This window comes from Syngnathoides biaculeatus, chromosome 8 (assembly GCF_019802595.1).
Source record: "Syngnathoides biaculeatus isolate LvHL_M chromosome 8, ASM1980259v1, whole genome shotgun sequence".
In the NCBI taxonomy this organism is placed as follows: Eukaryota; Metazoa; Chordata; class Actinopteri; order Syngnathiformes; family Syngnathidae; genus Syngnathoides; species Syngnathoides biaculeatus.
This window is the reverse complement of record NC_084647.1, coordinates 18,767,594-18,792,773: the sequence shown is the minus strand read 5'-3', so window position 1 is coordinate 18,792,773 and position 25,180 is coordinate 18,767,594. Positions and strand designations below refer to the sequence as shown.

The 25,180-nt window shown below is 43.0% G+C and overlaps 1 protein-coding gene across 7 annotated transcripts in view; it reads left to right on the top strand.

Annotated features, from left to right (window-relative positions):
* cntn5 (contactin 5) overlaps window positions 1-24,931 on the top strand; it is a 129,181-nt gene extending 104,250 nt beyond the window's left edge. For 6 of the 7 annotated variants that reach the window (XM_061828052.1, XM_061828053.1, XM_061828055.1 and 3 more), the window contains 11 exons: window positions 1,088-1,275; window positions 3,925-4,045; window positions 7,102-7,260; window positions 8,077-8,226; window positions 8,327-8,397; window positions 19,270-19,504; window positions 19,582-19,691; window positions 19,934-20,120; window positions 20,190-20,302; window positions 22,656-22,824; window positions 24,231-24,931. In XM_061828052.1, the coding sequence (XP_061684036.1) occupies window positions 1,088-1,275; window positions 3,925-4,045; window positions 7,102-7,260; window positions 8,077-8,226; window positions 8,327-8,397; window positions 19,270-19,504; window positions 19,582-19,691; window positions 19,934-20,120; window positions 20,190-20,302; window positions 22,656-22,824; window positions 24,231-24,319 (1,592 nt within the window). In that variant the 3' untranslated portion in view covers window positions 24,320-24,931. The remainder of the gene's footprint in view (window positions 1-1,087; window positions 1,276-3,924; window positions 4,046-7,101; window positions 7,261-8,076; window positions 8,227-8,326; window positions 8,398-19,269; window positions 19,505-19,581; window positions 19,692-19,933; window positions 20,121-20,189; window positions 20,303-22,655; window positions 22,825-24,230) is intronic. The other variant, XM_061828054.1, reaches the window with a different exon arrangement.
* Window positions 24,932-25,180: the final 249 nt, after the last annotated feature.

Genomic DNA, 25,180 nt, shown 5'->3' with positions numbered 1-25,180 from the left:
GAAAAATTAGCCCGACATTAGGGTTAGGGTTTTGAAAATTAAAAAAATGCAATTTTTGGTTTCATAACTTGCAATTCATCATGAGAAAAAAATAATTAAAGTAATTTTATAGAGAATAAACTATTTGGGGAATTGAGTAATATACTGTCATGAACCAACGGTGTGGGGCGGACCCAAATTCAGGACTCCAAGACAAGGACATGATGTTAGACATGCTTTTATTTCGGAAGCGGGTCGATACCAAAAAGCAGCCCAAAACAAGGCAGAGGCACACAAACGCTAGGCTAAAAAGACATTTAGCAAGGTCCGATGACTATGCGGCAAACTAACAAGCTTATCAGGACAGAATTAACCAAAGGGCACGGAATCGCTGTGATGAGGATAACTCAGCACTACATTTACTCTCAGTAGTGGAGAATCCAACTGGCGGTGAACGCAACACACTAGCACAAGGCAACAAACTGCCAACGCCAAACTTGGTTTCACGTGGAAAATACCTGTGCCCGGTGACAGTTGTCAGAGGTGAAACCACCCGGAGCGATGGCTAGGCCACGCCCCTATTGGCAGCGATCCAGCCTTGCTCACGACATATACTAAAGATTAAGTCATTTTCGCTAAATGGGCCTTTTTTTTGGTAATTTGTCTTTTTCATCCATCCCTCCATCCATTTTCTTAGCTGCTTATCCTCACAAGGGTCACGGGAGTACTTGAGCCCATCTCAGCTGTCAACGGGCTAATTTGTCTTTTGTTGTTGTTATTTTTGTTTAATAAGTCACAATTTATTTTGAATAAAGTCCTGTTCTGAGGGAAAAAGTTATGCGGAATGAGGAATGTGTAAGAATTACATTGTGAAATGTGGATTTTTTTATATATTTTTTTTGTTTATTTGAAAACGACGCTAAACAAATTAAAAGGTGAAAAGCTTTAAATCCATTCTGTTGTAATCGTCCGACTTTCGGAGGAGTGTCGCCGTGACGAAGTGCCACCAAATGTTTTCATCGGGGCTGTCAAGACTGAGCCCGGCGACGTCCCGGCCAAAGATGGCCGCTCGCTCTGAGGTGACGGTGCAGCAGTTTTGTGCTTGCAGAGGCCATGCGTGTGGAGCTCAGCCCGAGTCGCGTGGAGGTGACCGTGGGCGAGAGCGTGGTGCTGAGCTGCAAGGCGGCGCACGACACCTCGCTGGACGTCACCTTCCAGTGGCTCTTCAACCACAAGCCCATCGGATTCCAGCAGGGCAGCGGGCACTTCGAGTACATCCACACTGTCCGAGCCAAAGTAAGCAGAAGCTTAATGTTCGATTTTTTGGGTACGATAAAAATATATATTTTTTTTTCATTCATTTGTGTTGTTTTATTTTTAGTATTTGAGTATATTTTTTATATCGTATGTGAATTGGAATGCCACATATTTGTGTTTTCTTAATTTGCATTCCTTTTTTGATTTCTATTATATATGTTATATGTCTTATTGGTGTTATTTCCACCATTGTACATAGTAACTTTTCTCATGACATATTTTCTTTCAAGTCGTATTTTGCATTATGAGGGAAAAATCATTTGACATTATTTATCGCGCAGAGCCAAGACTCATTAAGTTGTGAAGCCAAGATGGGAGACTCGAGTCACGTTGGTTGACGAGTCACATGATTGGACTCAAGTCAGTCTCATTTGATCAATTTTGGCACAAAACTCAGAAAGGACTCCGCCTGATCCTGAACTACACGACTTGACAAGTCTCGCTTGTTTACTTTTGCAAATCGGCATATTCAAAACAGCGTGCCAGTTGTTTAGTTTTCGAAATAATAGTTATTTTTGGTGTAGTGCAATGTTCCCTCTAAGCTGCGCAACTGCGCATTTGCGCACTTGTCGCACACTCTCAGTGCAGAGGAAATCATATCCAGCGCAGTGAACTGCAGCCCGATGTCTTTTTTTTTTTTTACACACTAGTACACTGCCTCTCACAAAGCGCTGCTTCTCGGCCACACCAGGCCACAGACTTGACACCAACCCCCCCCCCTCCATTTTAAAGGGGTACACTCATAATTGCAAACACTGGGTTATGTGAATAATAGAAGAAAAAGTGGTGAAACGGGATGAGATTTTCTCTTTTTTGAGTAAAAAAGGTCTGGTCTGAAGCCAAAATAGAAAGTGCAGGATGAGATGGTGTGTAATGTTAAAATTCCACCTTGGCACGGCCTGATCAAGGATGAAAGCACAGATGATACATTGCTCAAAAAGCTAATTCTGTATTCTAAATATAGGAGGCAACATAACATTAACCTTAAAACTGTCTGTGAGCATCATTCAGCTTTCAACATGCATTTCAAAAGATATTCTGCAAGCAATAATTCAGTTTTACACCAAGAAAAACAGACGGGGATATCATTGTGGGTTAAAAAAAAAAAAAAAAAAGAAACAAAGTTGGAAGCAACATTTCAAATTTATAGTTAATAGTTGGCTTGGTCTGTATTTGTATTGTAATGTTTGTTGACATTTTCAGTGTAACTTTGCAAAAACACAAAATTGTTCTTAAAAATATGCTGATGGGAATGTAATCTGAACCTTTTAATGAGGTCATGTAACTTCAATGAATGACACTGATTGACCACAGTGCATATACAGTAAGTGTGATGTTGCTCGCAGTGGTCAAAGGGGGCGCTCACGGCCTTAGTGTGTTTGCTCAGACGCGTCAAAAATTAGAGGGGACATTGGCTGATCTCGTGCAAGTATCACTTGATGACACATGAGCTCTGAAGATTATTCAATTTGGATCCAAATAGTATGTTTTGATTAAATCGGGGGGGGGACACAATGGCAACATGCAAAATTGGCAACTCATAGATAAAAAAAATACAACTACAACATCTTAGCTTGATATGTTACTAAAACCAACAAATACGGGGAAACCCAATGAAGCTTCAAATCTTTTGTATGTTTAATTTATAAGACAAGAAAGTAACAGACTATGTGAAAGCTGGTTTTGGAACAATTAAACATTAATGTTATTGTGTTTGCTACACCCAGATAACGAAAGTACAGACACTGAATGCAAAGTGGCTAATAAAAAACAGTTAATCGAACGAATATGAAATGTAAAATAGCACTGGGATTTGTAACTGTTCATACCAAAAACCACGAATGTGGCCTAAATTGATGTTAGTGGTTATCCGGCATCTTACATCATAATTATATATTTATGTATATATATATATATATATATATATATATTATATATATATATATATCCAAATATCTTCCCACCTTGTGCCCATGACCCAAACACTTGTGTGGATTTGCCCAATTATATATTGTGTCAGAGCAAGACTGCATGACTCGTCTTCTGACTTTCTAAACCCCCAACGACTCGATTTACTTAAAGTTTAGTGAGTACTCAACTCGACTTTCTTGATTTTTTTTTTTTTTTTTTTTTTTTTATTTATTTTTTTGCACCAGTACCTTGAGGCTTGTTTGAAACTTGAAAGTGAAGACTCGAGACTTGCGACTCGCACATACAGTATGGAAGTTGCTCCCACCTCTGGTGCGGCGCATAAAAAGCGGGAGCGCGGTTTTTAAGTCACATCTGTCCCGACAAGTCTTCGCCGTCGCCGCCGCAGATAGCGGCGGCTCCCTGTTGGCGGCGGAGGCACGCTCTGCAATTTTAATTGGAATCGATTCTAAGCAGCCGTGTGAGGACCCCGCGTGAGTCTGCAGCCTTCGGCGCTTCTCATTTCTCATTTCCCTGAGCAAAAAAAATAAAATAAAATAAACCATGTGAAAGCCTAGGAGCAATCGCCTGAATTTAACAGAAATCTTTTTTTTTCTTCCATCCGCTTGAGCTCCAAGATAGGGTTGGAAATACAGTAGACCGGTTCCCTTTCAAGCCCGTTCCGGATCCTTCTCATGTCTGACTTGTGTGCCTTTGCAGCAGCTGTCCACAGTGGATTTGATGATTAGGAGCATTTTGCTGAAGCATGCTGGGAAGTACGGCTGCAGGGCCCAGACCAGCGCCGACACCGTCAGCGCCGAGTCGGAACTTCTTGTCCGAGGTGAGCTTGTTCGTGTTCGCGGCGCTGGGGCCTTAAATGGAAGAATTATGAGAAGAAAAACATTTTTCAAAAGAATAAAGTCATAATATTTGTTTACTCCTGAATTAATGATGGCAACTCTTAATTGCCGCTTTAGTCGTTTTTGTTAGTTCATTTTGGCAACTTTACGGCTCTCCCTTCCGCTTCATTGTGTCCCCGGGACTTCTTTGCTACCAACGTTGCAATCTACCATCTTGCCACCAGATCATTTCTGCTCGTCCAAGGATGTATCTAGCTTATTTTTAATTGAAGCGTGTCTATGAATATTGTAGTGCAAGAGGCTGGCTGCCCCCGTGTGCACAGAGTTGGGCTTAAGCAGAGTTGACAGGACCTGTCATCCAGCGCAAAGTAAATTGGGTTTGCGTTTGCTGGATGACTGGACCCACTCTTAATTTGATTTCCTGCATATTGTCGAGGCCGCAAAGAGAAGGGACCGTTTAGGGTTGGTGTCTGTGTCCGGCGTCTTCTAACTTTTCTTCAGAAATTGAATTATTTTCAGACAGGGGCAGGAAGCAAGTCCGAATACTTTCTTGCTGCACTAAGGGAGATTTTTTTTCAGAATTTTTCTTCTTATTGGAGTAGAGTGTATTTATTTTTCTTCCTTTTTGCCAAATTTTCTGGATTCTTTTGCCGCAGTGAGAACCCTACTCCCCCAACACCCTCCATTTAAAAGCAGTTTGCAGGTGTTTTCATAACGTCTGTGACATGTTTGCATTAAAATATCTCAAGGATAAAAAATTACTGCACGTGTTATAAAGAGGCGGCACGATCAGCTGGTAAAGCATTGGCCTCACAGTTCTGAAGTCCAGGGTTCAATCCCGGAGTTTGCATGATCTCCCTGTGCCTGCGTGGGTTTTCTCCGGGCACTCCGGTTCCCACCCACATTGCAAAAACATGCAACATTAATTGGACACTCTAAATTGCCCCTAGGTGTGATTGCGAGTGCAGCTCTTTGTCTCAATGTGCCTTGTGATTGGCTGGCAACCAGTTGAGGGTGTACCCTCCCTCTTCCCCATTGGGATAGGCAACAACCACTCCCCGCGACCCTTCTGAGGATAAGCGGCAAATGAAATGGATGGATGGATGTTATAAGGAAACAAAAGCATTATGCATATACATGTTAAACTATTCATGCCCGTGGAAACTGTCTGCTCTTTTCCGAAATTAGCAATTTATTGGTTATTTTTCCCTGTAACGTTTTCCACTTGTCTGCTGTATTGATCAAGAATTTACTCCTCCTTGTAATGCTACGTACGGTTTCACAAAATCATCGCTGGCTCCCGATTTGTTTAGGGGGGAAAAAAAACCTGCCAGAGTGGACTGACACCAGGCAAGCAACTCCCGACGGACCGTCTCTATACATTTGTTCAAAGACGTGACTCATCCAAGGCTGCAGGCTTTGACGGGTGCCCACACAAACAAGAACTCGCATCGGATTGCTCGCTACACCTCCAAGGCAGATAGCCATCGGTCACAAAATTCAACACTGTGTGCTTCACTAGTAGTTAAAAGGACCCCACAATTGCTAACGGTGGCGCTCGTCTCTCTGCATCTACATCTACTGTAAGACAATCTTTTGCACTTCAACGGTGGCGTATGGTAATTTGGTGCACGTCTTTATTTTTTGAGCCAGCGACGCATTATAATCAAAGAAAATTCAAAGTTGTGACATTCCTTAGTTAAGGTGTCGCAGTAGTTTTATATGAGATATTAGAATGTGCCGGCATGTTGGAGCAACTAACTAGAGCGTCTGCCGAACAGAACCAAGCTTCAAATCCCGGGCCCACTTGTGTGGAGTTTGGATGTTCTCCCTGTGCCTGCGTGGGTTTTCTCCAGGCACTCGGGTTTTCTCCCACATCCCAAAAACATGTATTGATTGGCCACTCTAAATTGCCCCTTGGTGTTTTTTTGTTTTTTTTTAATACCATGTTCCCTGCGATTGGCTGGCAACCAGTTCCGGGTGTACCACACCTCCTCCCCAACGATAGCTGGGATAGGCTCCAGCACTCCCGCGACCCTTGTGAGGATAAGCGGCTCAGATAATGAATGAATGGATGTGGCATCTCGTATGTCCTTTTCATTTCGGTTTGTGAGCGCGTGATGAACCCACTGGCAATCGCTGGCCGCCTCCAGTTTGGTTGGCAAACTGCAGCACGGCGCATTCTAAGTGTGCTCTCATTTTGTCAGTGTGCCTCTTTTTACGGTAACCTTCTTACGAGACACCTTGATGGGGACACAGCACATTGCCTTTCATTGGAGAGAACGCCAGCTGTTCCCACACATAGACACACACACACTTTCGTTTGCCGCGATGATGGCATTCACAAAACAAGATGGAGGGAAACATATGTTCGCTTTTATTGGAACACGGCGAGTCCCGACACCTTAAACCTCGCCCCCCCAAATAGACGACAATAGAGTATTCCTCTCATATCGGCGCTCTGATTATGCTTGCAGTTTAGTTGGCTTTGTTCGTTTGTTTGGTTAGTTGAGGGAGATTACAAGATTACTGCTTTTCATGCTAATTCATTCGCCTAATGGCCTCCACGAAGACATTTTTTCCGCATGGAGCAGCTGGGACCTGATTCCGACTGGAGCTTAATGTTGTTTGTGAATGCCTTCTGTTTGGATATTTCCCAAATAATACTCCCCAGTTGGTTTGAGCGTCCTCTCGTCTAGAAAATCCACAACGTAGACAACACATTGGTCTTGTGGTGAGCAAGTCTGGCTCACGGTACGTTCAGATCTCAGTTCTGGCTATCGAGTGAGGAGTTTGCATGTTTTCACTCTACTCCGGCTTCCTCTTATGAATTGAAGGAAATCAGTACAGACCATGAATGGATGGAACTCATATTGCAGCTCTGAGTGTATGACCCCACCCCAGTGGGAGCAATGTGCAACATTCTGATGATATTTTTGCTTTTCGGGTCTGGGTCGCCATATTGCATGCTGCTGCAACCGTGAGGAACCTCAAGAAATGCTAATCATTTCATCTTCCGTTTCACACGCGCTCTTAGGGCCTCCCGGGCCTCCGGGTGTGGTGATCGTGGAGGAGATTACCGAGACCACAGCCACGCTGTCGTGGACCCGCGGCCTGGACAACCACAGTCCGATCAGTACCTACCACCTGCAAGCCCGTAGCCCCTTTTCATTAGGCTGGCAAACGGTCAAAACAGGTAATCAATACACAGTCCAATCAGTAAGATTCTTTCAATTGATCTAGAAAACTGTCCATTTCGTAAAGTAACTCACCAGAACCTAATGTAACAAGTTGAAATGCAACAAAAAAATAATTGGGGTCCGTATTATACATCATGCTTTATAGCTGCTCGTCACCTTTTTGGCCTCAATTAGAAGACTCAAGCTTGTTTGGCAGAAGTGCTGATTTTCTGTTCTTCGACACAAAAGGCATCAATTAGCATTAAAATGTAGACAAGCGTGAAGAATTTACGTGAATTAGCTTCATTGTGAGAAAAAATATGATCCGGATGCATTGTGAGCGGATTGTCGGGATGCTGTCTTTGCACTCGACTTTGGTGTGATAAAAATGAGAGCTTTCGCCTGCTGACGCCTTCGTTAGCATGTAGCGTCCCCGAGGATTAGCAAATACGGTCGCAAACGCATTTCTCAAGACTCCAGATTACAAAAACTCAGCGCCGTGTAAAACGGCGGCGGCGGCGGATTGAAATGCTCTTTGGAAGCCTTTTTCAGTACAAATGACAGAAAGCAGGTTGTGACCACCGAGTTTAGGAAAATACGCAAAGCTAAATATTTTCTGCTCTCTTTGGTCCCGTCTTGTGGCTCAGAACCTTGGCTAGAAGGTACGTCGTCAACAGTTGCAGGAAGTAGCAATGTACAAATAATTTCGTGGAGGCCTTTAAAATAGAAAACACATCAATACTTCTACTTTTGGTAACTCGAAAATTTGGAGTCAAACGTGGCATTTCTCATATTAAATTGTCAACCAGATGACATCATTTTGCCCGTTGCAGACCCTGAGCCCGTGACCGGGAACCTGGAGTCGGCCATGGCCGTCGAGCTCAACCCCTGGGTGGAGTACGAGTTCCGAGTGGTCGCCAGCAATGCCATCGGCACGGGCGATCCCAGCGCGCCTTCCAGAGGAGTCCGGACTAAAGAAGCAGGTACCTCCGAGCCGCTGTTACGTATGCGATAGAGTTTTTTTGGGGGGGAGGATTGTGCCCTCAAGGTGTGTAACGTGAATTTTCCTTTTGTGCTCTTTAGTGCCCTCAGTGGCGCCGGTGAATGTGAGTGGGGGGAATGGCCGCAGGCATGAACTGGTCATATCCTGGGAGGTAAGTGGCGCACCAGCCAGATCTTTTCTTCTATAACACGAATTGGGGGGGGGGGGGGGTCAAATTCCACCATTACCACTGAGACGTTAAGACAGGCAGCTTCAAAGAAACTTTCATTTATCACCACTCTGCCGTTCACATTTTTGAACTAGTGTGCTTCCAGTGTACAGGAAATACATTTTAAGACATCCCCATTGATTTTGACATCGAGTATTTTCAATACAGATTGACAAAACTCAAAATAGAAATTGCTGTAAATCAAATCTGCAGCAAAGATACAGGGGTCACTGGCAGATGATCATTTCAAGTCACAATTTTCATCTTCTTCTATCTTTCATTTTGAGATATGAAAATAAGGGATTAGTTGGGTGAAGAAATTTGGCAACTCTGTACCAGTGTATAATTTCTCTGGGCCAGTCACAATTTCAACCAATCTGAGATCTTTTCGGGATTATTATTATTGTTATTATAACGCCCAAAAAAAAAAAAACGGCTCCAATACAGTTGACCCCGACTATTTGCAAGTGATAGGGCAGTGCAAATAATAACAATGATGATAATAATAATAAGAAGAATAATTGTTGAGGCCCCATAGCTCAGTCGTTAGAGCATCGGTTTGGTAAACTGGGGGTCGTGAGTTCGTATCTCTCTGGGGCCTCCACTCCCCGAGAGAGGTTGCGTCAGGAAGGGTATCCGGCGTAAGAAAAAAAAAAAACTGTGCCAAACAAATATGAGCGTTCATCTGAGATGTTACACTGTCGTGACCGCGAACGGGACAAGCCGAAAGAAACTCTCAATAATAGTAATTGTGAGACCAGGATTTTCCAAATATGGACTATAAAAAGTGCTCCTTCAGTCATTTTTTTTCCAGTCAAATGGTAGCTGATATGACACTTTAGAGGCTAAACTTATCTTGATGTTGTAGTTCAATACCCCCTATGGGCTGTCTTGAATGTGGCATTGGCATTTTATTTTCTTCATGGTATAAACGAAGGACTTTGAAAATTACTATTATGATGTAGTCTAACATCATTAGTTTTTTGTTTTTTTAGCATAACACTAAGATCTGCATAGGGATTTTCTTTCCATTTGCTTCTGTACTGCCAAGCATCTCAGCGTTGAGACAAACTTTGTCGGTGGTCTGTTGCTTTAAATATCGTTCCCATAAAGCGCAGGTGTCAAACACAAAGGCCCGGGGGCCAGATTTGGCCCGCCACATGATTTTATGCGGCCCACAAAGCCAAACCTAGAGTGTCAATTTCCATGATTCTTGTAAAAATCTGTACCAAAATTTCAAATTGTCATATATAATAAATTACAAAGTTGAGTTATTACAAGGATTTTTGTGTTACCAAATGTGAATAGTTGCCAAACACATTACCTTTGATTTCTGATTCCAAAACTAGTTCAGAAATTGATTTCCGTAAATATGGTGAGATATAATACTTTTGTTCTACAGTCATAACGGCCCTCTGAGGGAAACCGGAACAACAATGTGGCCCGTGAGAAAAATAAGCTTGACAGGGTTACGGGTAACAGAATGAATGGATGAATGAAGTCGATTTTTGGGGACAACGCCATTTTGTAAGGCGACCTTTGGGAACGTTTGGGAAAGATCAGCGCCAAGCTGGAAGCGTTTCTTCTTCTTTGTGAGCTCACGTGTGATCTCGTGAGATTTCGAGGAGGGCGTTTCAATAGAATTTTTCTGTTCGGTGTCCTTTGTTGAAAGTCTCGGAGCACGCCGAAATCGACGACCAAAACTTGAATGACGACTTGCTTATCTTTATCTTTGGGGTCTGTCGCGGATAAAAGTATCTCAGAGGAGTGGAAAAACCTTTGTGTGTACCAGGCCGTGCTTGGAATCGTCCACTGGTTTAAAATGCTTTGAGTTTCAGTCCTTCTGGTCACCGTTTAATGTGTAGACAGACAGCGAAAACTGTGCCCTGCTTGTTGGTGTGCGCAGGTGAAATGCATCCTCGGTGTCTTGCGGCACTTGAGAAATGTTCCGCTCTCAAAGACGCAGAATTCTAGACAGGAAAAAAAATGCACACACGATGAATGTGTCAGATGGAGTGGGTGGGTTTCGTTCAGTGCCCCCCACCCCACCCCACCGTCGCAGATTTGGCCCTGCCTGATTGTGAGCTGCTCATGAATTCCAGAGCCAGGAGTGTGACATAATGAGAACGTGCGGTCCGCCGCTACACGGGGTCCACCATTAGCATGTGTCACTTCGTCTTACCTGGGAATAGCTGTCACCGGTTGGGAAGGTAGAATGAAGGTTGGGGTGGGGGGGATCAAGCGTGGTTGATGGATGCCGCTGCCTCCAAAGCCTCAAACGAAACGCTTGAACGATTTTGGACATTTTACAAAATAATCACAAACGTTTACACTCTGATGCGCCCGCCGTCCCGGAGAGTCGATTAGCGACGTCGCGTCCGTCTTGCAACCGCCGAGGGTGGTCTCTAATTAAAACTCAGAGGAAAGTTTTTCCAGCATCAGATGAAACCCTGACAAGGTTTGAAGGGGTTCCGCCTAAAAATAGAGGCAAATGAAAAGAGAATGACACTCATTGGGGCACAGCCGGCCACCGAGGCCCAGCCATCCTCATTTGGAATCGGGGCAGACTCGGGCGACGACATTGCGGATGCAATCACACCTTCAGTGTATGTCATCATTTTTACATTATGATTCATGGATTATTCACCAGTTAAAAAAGGAAGTTGTACATTTCTCATCACGTTTTCAGGTTTTTCCTTATATGCGTACCGTGTTCCCCCGTTAAACACAGATATTAAAAAAATCAACAATCCCCTATACAAATGTGAGATTTTGTCCACCCATCCATCCATTTTCTGTGCCGCTTATCCTCACGAGGGACGCGGGAGTGCTGGAGCCATTCCCAGCTGTCATCGGGCAGGAGGCGGGGTACACCCTGAACTGGTTGCTCATAATCACACCTTGAGGCAATTTAGCGTCTCCAATGAATGCGATTTAAAAAAAAATAATAATGAAAAATAAAATAAACCAAACATTATTTCAAAATTATAAAATCCTGTAACCTACACAACTAGATTGGGGAGAAAAAAAAACATTTTTGAGAAGCAAAATAAAAATAAACTGCTGAGACACTGTGGTTGCACAAGTGTGCACACCCTCATATTGCTGGAACCCAATGAACGCACCACATTCATACGCAAACTTAAATGTGAGTCCTTGTGAAAGTGGAGAGAATTGTGTACAGCTGCATCGAACATTTGTGGGGTCATCTGAAGATGTTGAATAAAGATGCACAAAACATTTATGACCTCATGCAAAATGCGGTGCAAGCGCTCTTCACTGTACTTCAGTTCAAAGTACATCACAGGTCGCATATTTTGCTTTTTATTTGACTTTTCACGTGACATCTTGTAAGAATCCAACAAAATGGATGAATAAACTGAATGCAAAAATGCATGAATACATATTAAATATGTATCAGTTGCATTTACTAATACAGTAAAAAAATATATTTTTTAATCTATATTTAATCAGAGTAACAATTATCTTTCCAACAAATTCGCTGGTGTTCAATGTGTAAATATTTAGTTTATTTTACAGCTAGTGACTCAATTAATCAATTATTCAATGAGAACAATTGATTTAAAAATATATATTTTTTGATGAACCAATTTTAAAGCGGAAAAAATGCTAAACAACAAATATAACAGGACTCTTGATGACAACATTTAGGCTCAGGCTCATTTTTTTTCCCTGCTTTAGCCGTTCTAACGTACCACACGAGCAAAACTTTAGATCATGAGTGTAAAACTGCCTCAGCAGAGGCAACCAAAATAGTGTTGAGCACAGAGAAGAACTTTTATATGGCATCGATTTACGGAGAATGCAAAGCAGCGCTTTTCGCTTAACGCGTTATCAGGTGTGCGTCATTTTATTTGCTGATTTAGTGATATAATCTGAGCTGCTGCTTCCCCAGAAGATGAAATCAATAACGAATTAGCTCGGAATAAAAACGATAGCATTAGTGAGGACATGCACTCGATATATCCGTAGGCTCTCTCGAACATTTCGAAGTTGGGACTTTATTCATGTATTACATACGATTAATGTCAATGACAAAAGATATTGTTTTACTTTTACATTTTATGCAGGGGGTCAAGGCTGGATTTATTCTGGTATTTTTATTTTTTTCTTTCTTTCTTTTTTTTCTTTTTCCAAACAAACCCTGGGAGAAGAACAGCCAGCCAAAGCATGATTGTTTTCCACCAGAGCAGAGGTAGAAGTGATTACTGTAATAAGACGCGGCCGTCCACGATAAAGAGGATTATCTCATTGGAGCCGGGGGACGTCGAGCCAAAGCGCTCAACACAGAATGTAATAAAGGCGTCACATTGTGAGGTGCGGAAAAGAATGCGCACCTTTTTCTTTCAAAAAGAAAAAAATGGATAGAATTGTTATTAGAAATGGGAAATAAATAAATACAATCGTTACCACAATGACAATTTTGTTAAATGGTCTAACTTTATTTTAATAATTATCTGAGTCGTAAATTATTTTATTTTCTACTTGCATTCATTTCATTTGCGTTAATCATCTGATAGGGTTTTTAAAAAGAATTACCTGCAATTGGGCAAGCGCGGGTTCATTTTGTGTCGGGGACAAACATCTCCCTAATTTATATTAAAAAAGAAACTTTCATATGGCCCTAATTTAAATGTGATAATTTTGTTTTAATGTAATGCAATCAAGTTACTCTAACACATTATTTTTCTTTAGTTTTTTTTTTTTTTAATTAAGTAATGATAATGATCTTAGCGGCACGGTGGAGCAACTGGTTAGGGGCTTGGCCTCACAGTTCTGAGGACCGGGGTTCAAATCCCGGTCCCCCTCATGTGGACTTTGCATGTTCTCCTCTGCGCCTACGTGGCTTTTCTGCCTGGGCTTCAATCCCGGTTCCCTCCTTTTGTTGATTGTGTGGTAAAAAATCTCACAGGATACTGTGCTGTCCATTTGGGCTCCAGTTTTCTGCTTCCTCGCCCCGTACAGGATGAAAATCTGCAAGTTGCGTTTCTCAGACTTGCAGGAGGGGAGGAGTCGGGGGGGGGGGCCTCCCCTTGGTCACATGACAAATGTGCCGATGAGGCCGGTCCCCATAGCCCACCTGGGACCCCTGTCGCGTTGATGAAGATGTTGTGAATATGCAATTGAGTCCCAGAAGAAGAAAAAGGGGAAGAAGACAGCAGCTCCAGATGAACCCTTGGATGTGTATTAATGTGTTTGCAATCTCTCGCTAAAGCTAATAAATCTCACAGCAAGCGGAGGGGAAATTGGCGTGAACCGTTCGCAGGCTCTGCCCGCAGACAGGTCGGGCGTTTGGGGCTTTGGGGCCGAGGGGCCGAGGGGGGGTTTTATGCGTCTGAGAACGAGGCCAAGATTTGCAATTAAGATGGGTTGAAGGACACTTTGGCAAGGGGGAGAGGTGAACAGATGTGGATTCAACTCGTCGTTATTAAGTCGGGCCTGGCAGCCCAACTGCCACTGGGCGAAGATGTGGAACCGCGGAACCGAGGGCCGCGGGCGCCTGACGGAGGGGCCATCTCCTTCCAGATGGGATGGATGCCTACTGGTGTCAATGTTGTGGTCGGTGTAACATATTGTTGGCCCGAGTCCATCTAGAATATTAATATGGCGGAACTTAACTTTACTCGTATCGCAGATCAACTTTTATGATTGAAATGAATGGAAATACCATCAATCTGTACCAGATGCTCAAAAAAATCAACTTTGGACTTGGGAAATAGCACTCTACAGTATTGTACTGCATATGGTAACAAAGAATGTGGTCTACAATCGATTACTTTTAGAGAAAGCTCCCCAACCTCTTGCTGCAAAGTCAGCTGGGATAGGCTCCAGCTCACCTGTGACCCTGATGAGGATAACCGCTCTCCATAATGGACAGATGGATGGATGGAACCTCTCTTTTGCGGTTGTACAACTGCACGGCATCATACCGAGGACTGTTTCAAATGTTTTTTTCTTGCTTTAGTCAAGGATTAATTTGTTCTGGCACAATACATTTTTGCACATTAGCCACTTTGTACTGAGTCAAGACTTTTTTTTTTTTAATATATGAGTGCTGTGATTGGCTGTTATCCAAACCCAAACTCTGCTAAGACCGACTCCAGACTCAATTCCCGAGAATTCTGCGACAAATACACCAAAGTTAAGTTTCTAGTCAGATCTCGATTTCTGTCCCAAGTTTCAAATTGATTTTCATGAATAGATACCATAATAAACCTTCAAAGATACAATCTAGTTTCCAGTTCAGGATGGTGACTAACATTAAGGAAGTATTTTTGAAGCACTAACGGCAAAGTAGTCTGGGTCATTTCAATTAACTATTTTTCATCTCTGTTCCTGACCCTCAATTCATCATTTTTGGTTGACATTTTAACAATTGCCTTTAAATAATAAAGTAATCTGCCGTTTCCAAGGCGGCACACGTTTATTTTTCAGATTATCTGGATTTCTTTATCAGTTCTGTAAATTTCAACAGGTTTAGAGGACGATCACTAGAGAATGGCTGAGTCCGGAGTATTGCGGTTGTATCGAAGCACTGCATGGCACTGGGAGCCGTTTCTTATATTATTGCTTCCCTTTTCTCATGGAAGCACCTTTCAGGACTCGATTTAGCGCACCGGACGCAATCGGTGTTTTCTGTTGGTCCTGGCGGACATATTCACTCATGCGGGCGAGTGATAAGAAATATGAATGCGATGATGTCCCTCCACTCCGCCTCGCTGTCATCCATAAATATGACAAGCTCCTCTGGCTTGCAACCTCAACCAGTTTTCATCCCCCGCGCTCTTTCCTCTGGTGGCCGCGCGACACATTTGGGAATAAATCAGCGGCGCGTGCGAGGTGATCGATGGAGGTCCTTATTAAAGGAGACGCGGCCCTTTTTGCCGGCGGAGGCGCGTTCGGGAAAGCTACCGCAATCATCTTCCGAGGGGTCGCGGGGGGCTGGACGCTGCTAAACCAGGATGAATGACTAAATAGTCGGCTGCTTTTGCAAGGGGGCGTCCATTAGGGATGGCCTCACAGTCACCGAGCCCATTAGGGTTTGGTCATGAGCTGAGTTATCACGCTCTGTCCGCATGTGCGAGCCGGCCCAAATACTCATTACTCTACAGTTTCCAACTGTCTGGACTTTACCTGAATACCAAATATCCATCCTTTCGTCTCCTTGTCAAAATGCGCCGGTTATTTTGTTCAACATCCACACAACGGTAAAAAGATGTAAAGTCAAACGATTGTATTTGGGATGTTTTTTCTCTCCATGTTTATATACGCTTGACCAAGATAAATCCACATTTGTGTTTTGTCTTGCAACACTCAAGTTTTATCGCTGTGCAAGTCAGTCTGGTGGCCTCTCCCTCGCCTTTCTGAAGCTCAAAAACGAAAACCAGTTTTTGATGTTATTAACCCAAGACAACTCCTAAAATGTATGAATATTCACATTATTACACACAAATTCATGTGAATAGCACCTTTGGAAATATACTTAATGTGTTGAATACGTGGCGACTGGTCAGAGCGTCTACCTCACATTACATTACATTAATTGGAGACTCTAAATTGCAACTAGGTGTGATTGCGAGTGCGGCTATTTGTCTCGATGGTCCCTGCGATTGGCTGGCAACCAGTTTAGGGAGTACCCCGCCTCCTGCCAGTTGACAGCTGGGGTAGGCTCCAGCACTGGATGGATAGATGGGTGTGTTAAATACTTATTTCAGCCGCTGTATGTCCCATTGCACCACAGCTCCAGTAAACTGCAGCCACCAATTCTGGAAGTAACAGAATTTCTCAAGGGTAGTTTCAGTGACAAAAAATATTGAACAATTTTTGGACACATAGTTCAGTCCTAACGCTCCATTTTTATCCAATATCCATTTTATGTAGGTTGCTCTCTGTTTTTTTTTTTTTTTTTTTTGCCTCTTCCACTAACAATTCCAGTTCCATCAGTCCAAACCCCATTTCCTGCTTGCCGTTCTGTCTCAAGTAATTATATACTAAATGACATATATCTCCTTTTACCCTTTACCCATCAAGGTTCGGTCATGAGCTGAGTTATCAAAATCTGTCCACATGTGCCCCCTCCTACGCCCCAACAGCGGGGTCCTAAATGGCTTCTGTTTGTTCACGCTGCTCCTAAAAGACCGATATCGAACGAGCGGCACGGCCGGCCTGTAATGATCCACTTTGATGACAGCTCATTTAGCTGCGGCGATCATCCCTGTAATGAGCACGGTCACGGCGATTGGTCGTCGCGTCTCCATCCAGCACCGCCGCCTCCGGGGAGGACAGGGCTCGTTTGGGCCAGCCGTTCAAGTAGTCGAAGCACATGAAATCAACGCAGCATTTGTTTCCTTTCGGACGTAGGAGGTTTTTAACTTTTCATTTATATATATATTTTTTGGTGTCCTACTTCAGCTCTTTTTTTAAACAAACGCCTAAACTCTCTGAGAGCAAGTGGAACCTCATAATACATTCAAGAAAGAAGGTTGACCTTCAATTTAGTCCAATTTTTCACTCAAAAAGCCCCCAAAAAATTAATACACACTACGGGGCCATTATAAAACCTTGATTAACTGTACAAGCCTTTTAACACGTTAGGTTCCATTTCCAGCACTTTTGTCATATTTTCGCTATCCTTATTTGGTCTTGGTCTGACAAAAATAACCCCCAAAAAAATCAAAGAAAAAGCAAAACACACTTGCGCATCACATCAACTTTATGTTCTATTGGGACCTAAGAAGCATTCAATTCTGGATGTTTTACAGCAACTTTTGTAATGTAATGCCGTACTAATACTCTGTTACTATTCAATACTGAAGTGCAATTTTCACATATCTGATTTTTAAATCTTATTCCTCTCCATTTATGAAATAAAATGTATACTTTTAATCTAAGTTTCCCTTAACCATCTTCACTAACCGCTTTCTGTCTCTGATTGATTGTTCCTCCTCGGGCGCGGTGGTTTTGAACTACTGCTTACCATACTGATTTCCGGCCTTTAAGCCGTGACTTTTTTCACCCACTTTCAACCCTGCGGCTTATGCGGTGATGCGAATAATTTGTGCATTTTTTATAACGACCCCAAGGAGGCACTCGAGCGGAAAAGGCAAGAGTGACACCAGTGGAAGTGATTTTACTGGTGTGTTTTTTTTTTAACCCGGCCCTGTTAGTGCTGCGCTAGCGTTAGCACCACGCTAGCATCGTGCTGATGTGTTACTGCCGTGTCTCAGTGGTTTTTACCAGTATGTTTTTTTAACCGGTCCTGCTAGTGCGTCGCTAGCGTGTTGCTGCTATGTTACTGTCGCATCTCAATGATGCCTTTTTTTTTAACCGGCCGTTAGTGCGGCGCTAAAGTGTTGCTACTATGTAGATGCTGTCGCCGTTTTTTTTTTTTTCTTTTTCTTTTTTTACCAGCCCTGTTCGCGCTACCGTGTTGTTGCTTTGTTAAACTAAGCTAAGGTATTAAAACTTGGGAAAACCCTTTCTGTAAGCCATCTTTCTTTATAAATATCTCGTGTTTCAATGTGGGCACTTGCTCCTTTTACACAGGTGAGGCTTATGTATGTACCAAATGGTATTTCTTTTACAAATGTACTGAGTGAGGCTTATAATCAGATGCGCTCTGTAGGCCGGAAATTAGGGTACGTGTTATGTTGATACAGTATTGACAGTTTTAACAAATATGACCCCAAAAAAATTCATTTTTTAGGAAAATTGTAAACTCTACATTTAACATGCGGCGATTATATTTGAGTCTTAAGTACAGAAAATGTCAGATGCTTTAAGACTTTTAATTAAGTAATATTCCACAAGGCGACTTGAACTTCTCGCAACATTTGTTTCATCCTGAGCTTAACGAGCATGAAATTTGCAGCTCTACCTTGTTTCTGTGCACGTGAAAAAGCGTTCCAGGTTCAATTCCCCCATTTGGCATGGGGAGACTCATCATATTTCCTTCTGGGATGCTGAGTTTAAATTGTGTAAAGCGCAGGCAAATGTGAATCCATGCCAGCAAAAGTCAAGCTTGATTAATATTAATATTGGCATTCATTCACCATCGTAAAAACATATTACATTAAATCCGAAAGGCAGCGGCTCTTTAACTTATATTGCATTTAGCAAGGCCCTTAATCCGCGCGGCCAGCATTAATTAATTAAATTTTGTCCTAATGAATTGCGGTTTGATTGGATGGAGTTGCTGGAAGACGACTCGGGGGAAGCCACACCAGACATCAGTCCGAGGAGGGGGGAAAAAAAAATAATAAATCGCCTCGCGTCAGGAATGCCGGGAGACAAACTTCTGCGTAACGAGCGCCACTGAGCCGCGCAAACTCGCCTTCCAATCCTCACGACAGACTGCGTCTTTATGAACACTGGCAGCGAATTGTCGTAAAATGGGAGGGAAATTGCTCCAGATGAGAAAAGTTTGTTTCGTTTGTGGCTGGTCCAAAAGTGAAACTGCACAATCTGTGAGTTTGTTTTTAATGTAACGGGGAAAATAAGAAAACGAGCAATAGGAATGAAGTTGATTTTCATATTTAATTGGTCAGTTTCGCCTGACCAATTGATGACTACGATTCGTTCATTTGTCCATGACTAGTCATGAGAGTGTGCGTTTATTTTGAAATGCAGGTGCTAATAAAGTAAGCCAGCTGAACATGCTAACAAAAATGATTAAATATATGGGACCAGGTCAAATAATGAGCTATCAAAGCAGATGTTATGCAGTGCCTGCACAATTTTACCCAGAAAGCATTTGGGCTCCCTAAAAGGTCCGTTCGTCTCTTTACATTCCAGCCGGTTTCTGAGGAGTTCCAAAACGGCGAGGGCTTCGGCTACATCGTGGCCTTCCGCGCCAACGGCACCCGAGGCTGGAAGGAGAAGATGGTGACGTCGGCCGACTCGACCACGTACAAGTACCGTGACGAGACCTTCCCGCCGCTGACGCCCTTTGAGGTGAAAGTGGGTGTGTACAACAACAAGGGCGACGGGCCCTTCAGTCCGGTCGTTGTCATCCACTCCGCCGAAGGAGGTGAGGTCACATTTGGCGTCAAAAAAAACAGTAAAAATAAAACAAAAGAATAATCGTGTATGTGCACGCACCTGCAGAGCCCAGAGAGGCGCCGTCGGACGTGAAAGCGTACGCAATTTCGGCTTCGCAGATAAGAGTCACGTGGAGACCGCCCAACCCTGGTCCTGGAAGACCCAAAGGATACGAGGTGTGCTCCACCAGACACATTGGCTCCACTCCTCACAGTCAGATGAGATTCGGGGACCCAAATCACGTGACTTTGACCCGAGTCAGATTAGGACTTGCCTGGATGACGTGCTGTGACCGATCAAAATTTGTTTGACTCGCTTAAACTTGACTCGACTTGCTTGAAACTTAGCGGGGACTCAACTCGACTTGGGACTCACTTCCCCCTCCCCCTTGGACACAACTCTGGTTCCGTGTGATCAGGTGAGCTACTGGAAAGCAGCGGATAAGGAGGACTCGGGCTGGAAACAGAGAACCACAAAGAACGAGACTGCCTTGGTTTTGGGGGGTTTGGAAGGCAACAGCCAGTATGTCGTCTCCGTCAAAGGCTTCAACAGCATCGGACAAGGACCTGCCAGTACCACCGTCGTGGCCAAGACCAGGAAAGCCCGTGAGTTCACAACTGTGTTGGGATGTAGACAATATTGTGTACCCATGAATTGTTTTTTTGCTTCATCAGCTCCTGTGCAGCCTCCAGGAAACCTGCTGTGGATTCAGGAGGGCAACAACGTGTCTCTTAGCTGGGAGCCAGTCAAGGCCAAGGAAAACGAGTCTGACGTCATCGGATACATGGTGAGCATGCGGTTTTTCCTGAAAGGGATAAAAGGATATGTACCGGGCGTACAGGATTTGAAATGTTGGGAAAACAAAGAACAAGACAAACAAGAAAAGATTATTATCATCATTGTTATCAGTTAATTAATCTAACGGGAGTTGCCCTTTATGTAGGCAAAAAAAACGAGCGTAAACAAGGACATTATTCATAATTATAGGATGAAAATTGTATGTTTTATATTACAAAGAATGTTTGATGAAATTATAATCATAAGCTTGACTGAGTCCAAACTGCAGTTCCATTTTCTCTGTGAAAATCGAGAATTACACCACTAAGTATTAATACTTACACCGACAACTACTGGCCTGGAGGTGGCTTTAAGCATGAAATGAGCTCTTTCTCTAGATAAATCTAAAACTCTTGAGTTTAAAAATAGAGGCGGGAGCTTCATTGATGCTACAACAACACAGAAAGTGAGTCTGTGGAGGAGGAAGAGAGCTGGCAGGCTTTCAAAGCTTGGCAGCTCGGAGCCCACGAGAACCTCCTTCTGGCTCGTGACCTCCAAGCTGTTGCATGGGAGGCGACCAGCACGAGTTGAGCCAGGCAGGGGGGGATGGGAACCACTTTCCTTGTGTTGTCCACTCAAAATGTTTTAAAGCCACATGAAGCAGAATGTTGCTTGACTGTTACAATTCATAATTAAGCTTTTTGTATGGAGTTGCTGCAATGAGCTGGTCCCATCTTGGGATAATGGGAAACAGTGACACCCAGGATGAGTAAATGTATTATTTTGGTTTGATTGGCGCCCATCTCGTTAGCCTAATGGCAGTCACTCACATTTGACGGCCGCGATCATGCCCGCGCGCCATCGCACTCGCAAATCTGTACAGTCAAGCACAAAAAAATCATGCGCGTAAAATTTGTTACGAGTAGAAAAAATAGATATTGAAAGACGTCGCTTATTTTGTACTAGTCTTGATGTGTTTATTTCATAAACGTTGTTAACAAAACAAGCCTGCTTCTAAACAATCAGTATTCACCCGGAAACAGGAAATGCAAGTTAACCGTACTGCGCATGTTCTGAGCTGCTTCACGTACTGCAAGCTCATTTACGTCGAAAGTCATTAACATCATGAGCCATTTCAAAGGAAATTCAGGTACACCAGGGGTGCTCAATGCGTCGATCACGAGGCAGTTTTTGTTGATCGTGTGACAGCGTGCCCCCCCCCCACCACCACCACCACCACCACCAAAAAAAGACGTTAGACTCATCCACCTCGTCGCTCGATTCAGGTGTAGCCTAATACGTCAAGCGCACGCAAGCCAGCCTCCTATTTACAGCAGTCGTGGTGATGCGCACGTGCACCCACCCGCGCCCCGCCGGTCGGAGGCTATTAGCTACTTGAAAAGTATAAAGTAATTAAGTTTCTTACGGCTTGTCCTGTTAGGGCTAGCCACAGCGTGACATCGCAGATGAAACGCTCATATTTGGTTGGCACAGTTTTTATGCCGGCTCTTGGGGGGGAAAAAAAAATCTGTGCACCCCTGAGTTACATTGAAAACATTTCTGGAATATGACACTATATTATATTAATATTATAATGTTTCAGTATCTAAATATAATAAGTATGAGATTGTTCTTTACTTTGACTTGATCTAAGTTCTAATGTTCGACTAGTTTGTCCATATCTAAATGCGAACGGTCATTTTCCCCCGTGTTAATGCGTTATCTTGAATTTGAAAACGTTTCCTCTCCATGCTTTAGGAAGATATAGATCATCTACTGCTAGCTTTCATCAATTGATTGACAACAGATAGCGCCGTAAATTACGAGAGATTACAACAATACATCATGGTGAAATTAAATGATTTGATTATATGAATATTTAGTTTTGAAATTGAATGTCTATTGACCTCTTTAAAAATGTCTGTCCCAGTCTGTGCAGTGTCAATAAATTCTGATTATGGTATTAGGTAACAACTACATGCTCGGTTATAACAACTCAGTAAGTTATTTTAAGGTCTTGAGATTCCATCTCTAATCACACCTGTAACTTTATATCTGCGGGCATGACTGACCACACCCGTACATTTTTCAAATGTGAGTGACTGTCATGGCATGTCATTTTGAACTTGCTGTCACAGTATCAATAATAAACAGCAAAGTGTTTGCTAAAAGTTTAGTCTTTCTCGATATGGGTGTAAATTTCGAGTCATTCAGGCCACGAAGCGATGCACCTGTGCTCTTTTCCCATAATTTCCCACATGAGCGTATGTCGCCCTTAATTTGGAGACACGGTGATTCGCAACATTGAGTCTGCGTCCGCATTCGGCCACAAAAACTGACTCCTGGGGGGGTTGGTTGTGCAGGTGTTACTCAAGCAGGAGGGCCGAGGGCACAACCAGGTGACCCGCACCATCAACCCGTCCACCACGCTCACCCTCCCGGAGGGCGGCACCTACGTCATCGAGGTGCGGGTCCTCAGCGAGGGCGGAGAAGGGGCGGTCAGCTCGCAAATACGACTCGTCACCTCATCTGGTAAGCGGCCGCCTCGGTCCAGTACGGGCAGTACAATGTGTGCTCCAGGATGAAAGTCACAATTTCGTGTCCATCATACATTGTGCAATACCCATTTTAATAACTTGACATAATGACTGAAACCAACGTCTCCACCAATAAAATAGTTTATACTGAGAAGAAAAAAAACAAACGTTCCTTCTTGTGTGTTGCCTGTTTTATTTTTAAGCAAAGCGTGTGTTAGCTGTCAAAATGTGTTGCAATAGCTTAACTTTAAAAAAAAAGTTAAGTTAGCTAGTGATGGAAGTTTTATTATTTATTATGTTGTTTTTTTTTTCAACTCAGATGGATCATTTTTTTAATCCCAGAATCTGATTTTTACACGCATTTCACACAAATCTGTTTTTGTCGAAAACGTCAATAAATAATAATAATAAGATTACAAAGAATGTATATGTGTTCAAATAGTCATCAGGAAAAACAAACGAAATGATACTTTAGTACTGTACAGTCATGAAGGACTTTTACTGCATGACCCCTCCCTGCCGCCCCGCTGTTTATTTTGTCATAGCTTGAGCGTATCTGCTCTAATTAAGCAGTCAAAGCTGTTGCGTGAGCAAAGTTTTCTTTGGCTAATACTCTTTTAATTACCTTGCCCACACACACACACAAACCTTCCGCGATGCACTCGGCCAATTAAGCTGCTAGCGTAACGACGGCCAGACCGGAGCGGCCAGCGCATTTTGTTTTTTTTTTTTTTTTTAATTCTCACGGCCTGTTCGCTTGGTCTCGTTGCACCCGGACAACTTGCCAGACTATAGAGTTGCAAATGTAGTGCTTAAAATATATTTTAAAGTTTGAGATATAAACCTGACCCTATTTTGTTCTTTGATTCTGTATATTAAATATTTCCAAATGACTTTTGTAGGGGGAAAAAAAGAGAATTCCACATATTTACATATCTCTGTTCATAAAATAATGTACAGCACTACTGTAATTAAAATGAAGCCTATAATAAAATGGTTTCTAGTTTTAAGCCGCTTGTTATGTTGCAGGTCAAAATGACTTGTTTCAAAATTGTTTTTAAAAACAATCATTTGAATTATTATTTTTTTTATTTTAAGGTGTTTAAAATATAAATAAAAATCTTGGAATTTATTTTTGTAAATGTAGCTTGAAACATCCTCCTGAATATTTCTGGAAAAAAATCCATATTTACAGAATTATTTTTTTTTCTGAAAAATGTAATTTTTAAAAAAGTAATATAATTCACAAAACAAGTCGTGTTTCTCCCAACATGATTGCATAGTTCAGGGTAAAAATTTAAAGCTCTTATATTTTAATTGTGAAACGTGTACAGGTGGGGGGTCCTTGATTTATTGGGTGCATCTTGATGGTAATTTTGCGTCTCGTCTTCCCCCCGTCAGGTGTTCGGGCAAAGAGCGGCGAGGCCAAGGAGCATCTGGCGTGGCCCGCATTGCTCTTGGTCCTGCTGGTGCCTTCGGCGTCCTGGTGAGGCCGCCTCACAGCTCACAGTTGTCTTTTTCCATTTGGGGGGGGGATAGGACTCGCCCGGCTCCTTTTTTTTTTTTTTTTTAATTCCCTCTGAGGCCGCCGCTTCCCCGGCCGGGTCGACGTTCCCGAGGAGGAAGAAAGGTCCCGGGTGGGGAGTTGTGTCATCTCATCACCCGTTTAGTTACGTGTCCAACATTGCTCTAGTGTTGTGCTGTCGTGTGCCGCGCGAGGAGAGATTCCGTTTTTTTTAAGTGCTCGTCTCATTGACTGCCGGGCTCTGCGGAGCGCCAATGCTTCTCGGAAAATATGCGACGTAAGCACGGGCGGGATCATCGCCCGCCTCCCCCGTCCTCCGACTGCCCGACGAGCCGGACGGCAGAAAACTCACTCGAGGAAAGTGAGTGCTTTTTTTTTTTTTTTTTTTTTTTTTTTTTACAACCCGAACCGAGACAACTCGGACTGCTTTCCAAGACTTGCTTTTTTTGTACGTTGTGTTCCGTTTTAGAGAAGAACACATTGGTGTGTATCAGCTTTTTTTTTGTGTTGGTAGCAGCGCTTATGTGCTCGGTGCTCTAATTTGTCGGAAGGGCAGTCGGCAGCAGTAGGGACCCCTGGTGACCAATAAATGTGATGTCTATTTTCAAAACCTCGTCCTCCTGTCATCTTTTTTCAATTGATTCAGTTGTCATTCGGACCATTGGACATTTAATCAAGTTCCGTATATTCGCAGTTCGTTTTTTGTCGCTGAGTTCTAATTTTTTGCAAATCTTTTTAATTTACTCCCATTCGCAGTTTTTGTGCTCACATAAATACGGCGCTGCCTTCTGATACAAGGGACCTAGCCTTCAATTGGCCAATATAC